The sequence below is a fragment of the Camelina sativa genome, chromosome 1 (assembly GCF_000633955.1).
Source record: "Camelina sativa cultivar DH55 chromosome 1, Cs, whole genome shotgun sequence".
NCBI classification, from domain to species: domain Eukaryota; kingdom Viridiplantae; phylum Streptophyta; class Magnoliopsida; order Brassicales; family Brassicaceae; genus Camelina; species Camelina sativa.
The window spans coordinates 18,249,549-18,256,272 of NC_025685.1; the positions used below are offsets into that span (position 1 = coordinate 18,249,549).

General features: G+C 36.3%; 1 protein-coding gene across 1 annotated transcript in view; it reads left to right on the plus strand.

Annotated features, from left to right (window-relative positions):
* The window catches only part of LOC104709447 (protein CHROMATIN REMODELING 5), a 14,179-nt gene that overhangs the window by 4,009 nt on the left and 3,446 nt on the right, over window positions 1-6,724 (plus strand). Inside the window, exons 7-26 of the mRNA XM_010426062.1 lie at window positions 255-314; window positions 442-545; window positions 715-766; window positions 1,133-1,196; window positions 1,646-1,739; window positions 1,825-1,912; window positions 2,023-2,157; window positions 2,375-2,566; window positions 2,654-2,721; window positions 3,083-3,176; window positions 3,274-3,398; window positions 3,476-3,539; window positions 3,708-3,914; window positions 4,495-4,737; window positions 4,820-4,930; window positions 5,170-5,256; window positions 5,347-5,526; window positions 5,837-5,917; window positions 6,022-6,267; window positions 6,497-6,652. Of these exons, the coding sequence (XP_010424364.1) occupies window positions 255-314; window positions 442-545; window positions 715-766; window positions 1,133-1,196; window positions 1,646-1,739; window positions 1,825-1,912; window positions 2,023-2,157; window positions 2,375-2,566; window positions 2,654-2,721; window positions 3,083-3,176; window positions 3,274-3,398; window positions 3,476-3,539; window positions 3,708-3,914; window positions 4,495-4,737; window positions 4,820-4,930; window positions 5,170-5,256; window positions 5,347-5,526; window positions 5,837-5,917; window positions 6,022-6,267; window positions 6,497-6,652 (2,451 nt within the window). The remainder of the gene's footprint in view (window positions 1-254; window positions 315-441; window positions 546-714; window positions 767-1,132; window positions 1,197-1,645; window positions 1,740-1,824; window positions 1,913-2,022; window positions 2,158-2,374; window positions 2,567-2,653; window positions 2,722-3,082; window positions 3,177-3,273; window positions 3,399-3,475; window positions 3,540-3,707; window positions 3,915-4,494; window positions 4,738-4,819; window positions 4,931-5,169; window positions 5,257-5,346; window positions 5,527-5,836; window positions 5,918-6,021; window positions 6,268-6,496; window positions 6,653-6,724) is intronic.

The following is a 6,724-nucleotide window of genomic DNA, read 5'->3' on the forward strand; positions in this document are numbered from 1 at the left end:
ATCCTTATATGTACAAGGAAGAATGCCATAAGATGCATCCCTGATGTTCCTCATCATGGTTATATTTCTTATTTCGCTTGTGAAACCATGTTTACCACGATAGATGATACTTTTCAGTTTGTACTTTTGGCATTATCATATTAAACACGTGCTGCCATAGTCTGTATTGGGATATGTCAAATAGATTTGTCAAAAATGTTATCATGGTATATAAATCTGAAATTCTTTCACTTGATATATTTTTCACCTTTTAGATTGAGGTCAATGACGTGAGCAAAGAAATGGATCTGGACATCATTAAGCAGAATAGTCAGGTAGTGTTTTCGATCCATCAGACTTGCAATCTAATTTCACATCTTATCCACTGCTGTTTACAACTATAGCTTTGGCAATTTATATTGGAATATTCCTGATGTGAGCTAATTTATGTGTGTTATTTAGGTAGAAAGAATAATTGCAGATCGAATCAGCAAAGATGGTTTAGGGGATGTTGTGCCAGAGTATCTAGTTAAGTGGCAAGGGCTATCTTATGCTGAAGCAACTTGGTATATTCTCTAACACTCTGGATGGATCTTGTTTCTTATTTCCTTCTTTTTGTAGTGATTGAGTGTTGTTTCCATAAATTGAGACGCATTCTATAAATGATCTAGAATTTGTAATTATTGATTCATTTACCCCTCAAGTATCATTTTCTTCCTCTTTTTTTATTTTTAGGGAGAAGGATGTCGATATAGCATTTGCACAAGTTGCTATTGATGAGTACAAGGTAGAGTTTGATTTTCTGTTATAATTCTCCAACTATGTTCTTTTCCCCTCTGTTTAGTAGTAATAAGAATATTGGGTTCAAATTTCGTAGTCACGACGTGACTGATGTCACTTCTTCAACAAGTGCAGTTTACTTCTTGTTTATAGCACACAGATATTCTAGAAGGAAATACAAATGCTTACAAAATATTAAGCAACTTATTTTAGTCAGTTTAATGTGCAGGTTATTTAACAGTGCTATTATACTTGTCAATTCCTAATCTATTATATTTAGACTAGTGTATAGATGGGTCTATTTGTGCAGAGTCAGATCCATAAAAAAATTAAGTTGCTTTAATACTTGAGGTAATTTATATCTATGATTCAGGCTCGTGAAGTTTCAATTGCAGTGCAAGGGAAAATGGTAGAACAGCAGCGTACAAAAGGAAAAGGTTTGTTACATACTTACATAAAATCATTAGTTTTATAGTTTTCCTTTGTTTTTACGTTATATTGAAAACATATAAAAATAATAATCTTCATTAGAGAAACGCCTTAACTTGTTGCCTGGTTATTTCTAGTCTGGTCTCTGCATCTTCGTCTCTCCAATCCAAAAGGGATAATCATTTATAATTGATTATAAACTACAGCGTCTTTGTCTTTTATTTATTCACATAAGAATGTGAATGAGCCGGCGTAATAGAAAATTTAACGAAATACTTAAGAGAGGCATCACTTTGATTTTTATGCTCTGTCACTTTGTTATGTTTATTTTGAATGTAGTAATTCTCTGTTTTGTATGTGATTCCAAAGTATGCTTCCGTTCCCACTTTATATCTGAGATATAGGGTAGGTGAAAAATCTATTTCTAATGCTTAGTTTTGGTTACTGTTCTGTGTAGCAAGTTTGAGGAAGCTTGACGAGCAGCCTGAGTGGCTAAGTGGAGGTACTCTACGGGACTATCAGCTGGAGGGTTTGAATTTTCTTGTCAACAGGTGTGTCACTTATCTCCCTTCCTAATTGCTGGTGATGCTTTACTTGTCTGCTTGGTCTAATGGTTCGCTTCCTTTTATTTTCCAGCTGGCTTAATGATACTAATGTCATTTTGGCTGATGAAATGGGTCTTGGTAAAACAGTTCAGTCGGTTTCAATGCTTGGGTTTTTGCAGGTGAGAATTCTTTTTTTTTTTTCCAGCGAGCATTCAAGTTTTCTTTTTCTTAGCATTACCACTTTTCATGCTAAGATTTCTCTTCTTTTTCTTTTAATTTTTTCTCTCAGAATACCCAACAAATCCCAGGTCCATTTCTTGTTGTTGTGCCTTTGTCAACTCTAGCTAACTGGGCTAAAGAATTTAGAAAGTGGCTTCCTGGCATGAATATAATAGTATATGTTGGCACCCGAGCTAGTCGAGAGGTGAGTAACAAAACATATGATGTTCATGATATAGCTTCTAACAATTTTCAGGGTGTTAAGAGTTCCTCTTGTATGCCCATTGTCTATCTATTTATTTCATTTATTGGCCTACTCAACAGTTTTTCTATAGTAATAGATATATTATTAGCTTATAAACGTCTCTATCCCTCTCTCCCTCTGGTGTAGAATTTTGATTTTGGTAAATTACTGGCTTCAGGTATGTCAGCAATACGAATTTTACAATGAAAAGAAAGTAGGCCGTCCCATAAAGTTCAATGCACTGTTGACTACTTACGAAGTAGTTCTGAAGGATAAAGCTTTCCTCTCCAAGATTAAGTGGATTTACTTAATGGTGGATGAAGCACATCGACTGAAAAATAGTGAGGCACAGCTCTACACAGCTCTTTTGGTATGTGACTTTTTAAAGAACTTTTATCTATTTTCATGGTTCTGATTTCGGTTGTTCAGAATTAGTGGCGTATCTTATCTGTTTCAGGAATTTAGTACAAAGAACAAATTGCTAATTACTGGTACTCCACTACAGAATAGTGTCGAAGAGCTTTGGTATGTTGCTTCCCTTTTAAGCGTTTCTCTGAAGATTACCTTTTTTTGTTATTTCGGATTCATATTAATCCTGAAACTTGCAAGTTTATGGTCTTTGTTTGCTTATAATCTTTTACAATGTTGATTTTTGTATTCTATGTGGATCCACCCTTTTTAATACAAGCCGTGCTCTTGAAAATTCTGATGATGTGTTTTTAATGCTACTGACAAAGCTTATATTGGGTTTTTTTAAAAAAAAAATTCTTGACATAATGATTCGTTGCTAACATAATACATGGACTGCTTTCTTGTATCATATGCTACTATTATTCCTTTGTATTTTGCAACTATGATAAACGACTTATTATATATTTTTTTGCAGGGCTCTGCTCCACTTTCTTGATCCTGGCAAGTTTAAGAATAAGGATGAGTTTGTTGAAAACTACAAGAACCTTAGCTCATTTAATGAATCTGAAGTAAGCTTTGTCCGTTGCTTAATAGTATGCTGCCTTAATGAAGTATAGTTTATTTATTATTCAGTCGTCCACTAGCTTATACTTTTTTGGAATTTAGCTCGCCAATCTTCATTTAGAATTGAGACCCCATATTCTACGACGAGTGATTAAAGATGTTGAGAAGTCGTTGCCTCCAAAAATCGAACGTATACTAAGAGTTGAGATGTCCCCTCTTCAGAAACAGTAAGCATAACTTCAGCTGACACTTTTGATTGGGTAGCTTTAAATATTGTGACTTATATTCTGTTTTTCTGTTTTAGGTACTACAAGTGGATACTGGAGCGCAACTTCCGTGATTTAAATAAAGGGGTGCGCGGTAATCAGGTGGGTGACTTTATGATGCACCTAGGTTCTCATATTTATGGTTATGAAATAGTTATTCCTTTTCCCCTGCACTTTAGGTTGGGTGGATTACTTTAATGATTATTCAACTTCTTAAGTTTGCAGGTATTATAATTGTCAAGCTAACAATCTCTGAGTTACAATCAACAGGTTTCACTTTTAAACATCGTGGTGGAGTTGAAGAAATGCTGCAATCATCCTTTCTTATTTGAGAGTGCAGACCATGGATATGGGGGTGATATAAACGATAACTCTAAGCTGGATAAAATTATTCTAAGCAGCGGAAAGCTAGTTATCCTAGACAAGCTACTGGTTAGACTGCGTGAGACTAAGCATCGTGTGCTCATCTTCTCTCAGGTGCGGTTCAATGACTTCTATTCTTTCTAGTGGATATTTTACTTTATTGAAATGAATGTTGTCATATATCAGTTCCACTATTCTCCTGCTGCTCCCTTGTTAGACTGTGTTATACTGCACCTTGTGCTTATCTTCCCGCAATTGTGATTCAGTGACATTTACTCTTGATTAACATGTACGTGGTTTTCTTTTCTGTAATGTGTCCTATCATGATTTTTTTAGATAACTTGTTTCAGTTATGCTTATTTCCATATCTCATCAGATGGCTCAAAATCATACCTATGGTCCATCATTTGTATATGATTAGTACATTGCGTTATATTTGGTTGTACTGCTTAGTTTGTTGTGTGAATGGCACTTCCAGGAAAACAAATTTGGAACGTATAAGACTCTTTTGTTGCTGTTACACAGAAGTTGCTTTCTCTATAACTGTTAAGTGATCAAATTTGTTTAGGAAAACTGGAGCTCTTTGGATTAGAAGCTCTTTCACCTTGTTGTTTGGCTCTTTTGCATTGTTACCTCTTACAAATTATGTCTTGAATTTTATGAATTAATTATTTTTGCACTGTTTGCCTTGCAGATGGTAAGAATGTTAGATATCCTGGCGGAATACCTGTCTCTTAGAGGTTTCCAGTTCCAGAGACTAGATGGTAGTACTAAGGCAGAACTGCGTCAGCAGGCAATGGATCATTTTAACGCACCTGCTAGTGACGACTTTTGCTTTCTTCTTTCGACCCGAGCTGGTGGACTGGGTATCAATCTTGCTACTGCTGATACAGTCGTTATATTTGACTCTGATTGGAATCCACAGAATGACCTGCAGGTTTTGCCTCCAACAAAATTCGCTACCTTTTGGATTATTACTCTTCATAATTATTAATGGAATCCCAACCCTCATATATCAGGCTATGAGTCGAGCGCACAGAATTGGGCAACAAGAGGTCGTGAACATTTATAGATTTGTCACTAGCAAAAGTGTTGAAGAAGAGATCCTGGAGCGCGCGAAAAGAAAAATGGTACACTAGTTATAGACGGATCCATGCTCAGATTATGTTTGCATAAATTCTTTAGCAGCACCAATGAATTCCTTAGTTCTGCATCCTCTCACCTTCATGAAATGATTTCACTTCAGAGAGCTGTCACCAATTCTTAAGTTGCAATATTTGTTATTTTTGTTTTTTTTGGGGCTGTTCAATAATCTTAGTTTCGGTTTATTATAGCAGGCTGTAACTTTTTTTGGTCCACCATTCTTTAGGTACTTGATCATTTGGTTATTCAAAAATTGAATGCTGAGGGTAGGCTGGAGAAGCGAGAAACTAAAAAGGGAAGTAATTTTGACAAGGTGAGAGCATCTTTTAAATGTTTATCGTGGCCGTTTTGTTTCCTTCAAAGGTTTCATTTCTGTGAGTCTGACACATGTTTTGTATTCTAGAACGAGCTTTCTGCAATATTGAGATTTGGAGCGGAAGAACTTTTTAAAGAGGAGAAAAATGATGAGGAAAGTAAAAAGCGGCTGTTGAGTATGGATATTGATGAAATCCTAGAGAGGGCAGAGCAAGTTGAGGAAAAGGATATTGGTGAAACAGAACACGAGCTGTTAGGTGCTTTTAAGGCAAGTGTAAATGTTTTTTCCGCTCTTTCTGTCTTTAGTTTGAGGTGAACCTAATAGATGCAAAGCAGCCCGAGACTATCCTTTTGCTTCTAAGGCTGAATTCTCGGTGCGACGATTAGGCACCCGTAGACGTCTTTGTCCTTCAGGATTGGTCCTTCTAGGTCTTTATCAAGTTACTAAAATTGTCTTTCAAGTGCTGCTTTAAGTATTTGTTTTGTCCTTCTGGGGTCGTCGAAACCGTTTCTGGGGATAAATCCTTTTTATTTTATTTGTGAAATTCTTTACTCTGCTAACTTCTCTGTGCATTTAGGTTGCCAACTTTTGCAACGCTGAAGATGATGGGTCCTTCTGGAGTCGCTGGATAAAACCTGAATCTGTGGTTACAGCCGAAGTAAAAATGCTAACTTCTACAAGAGTGCCTCCTATGTCATAGGTTTTTTCACATAGTCAGATTAAACATATTTCAGTTTCTAAACTTGTGTTACCTTTGTGTAGGAAGCTCTTGCACCACGGGCTGCTAGGAGTACAAAGAGTTATGTGGATCCTAGCCATCCTGACAGGACTAGCAGAAGGAAAAAGAAAGGATCTGAGCCTCCGGAGCATACAGAGAGAAGTCAGAAGCGCAGAAAAACTGAATTTTTTGTTCCTTCAACCCCAATATTAGAGGGGACTTCAGCTCAAGTGAGAGGCTGGTCTTATGGAAATCTTCCTAAGAGAGATGCGCAGCGATTTTATCGAACTGTACGTCAAAGTTATTCTTATCTAATGTTTCTTTCTGCATATTTTCTAAGTACTGGAAAAATATTTAAATTTAAGGCTCTTCAGTTTGTTCAGCCTCAATGATTTCATGATTTCGGTTTAGTTTTTAAGTTTAGTTTGAGTAGTTCCAAGATTGATTGACTGATTTACTTACTTCTACACCATGATGTTATTGAACTGACGCTTGTTACATATCTTGTTTACAATTCAGGTCATGAAGTTTGGGAACCATAACCAAATTGCATGTATTGCAGAAGAGGTGGGTGGTGTTGTTGAAGCAGCCCCGGAGGAAGCACAAGTTGAGCTGTTTGATGCGTTAATTGATGGTTGTAAGGAATCTGTTGAAACAGGAAATTTTGAACCAAAGGTAAAACCTGAAATAAACCATCTGAATTGGAGGTTCTTTTGTTTTCCACTTTTCCTAGTTGTTCACTTGGAT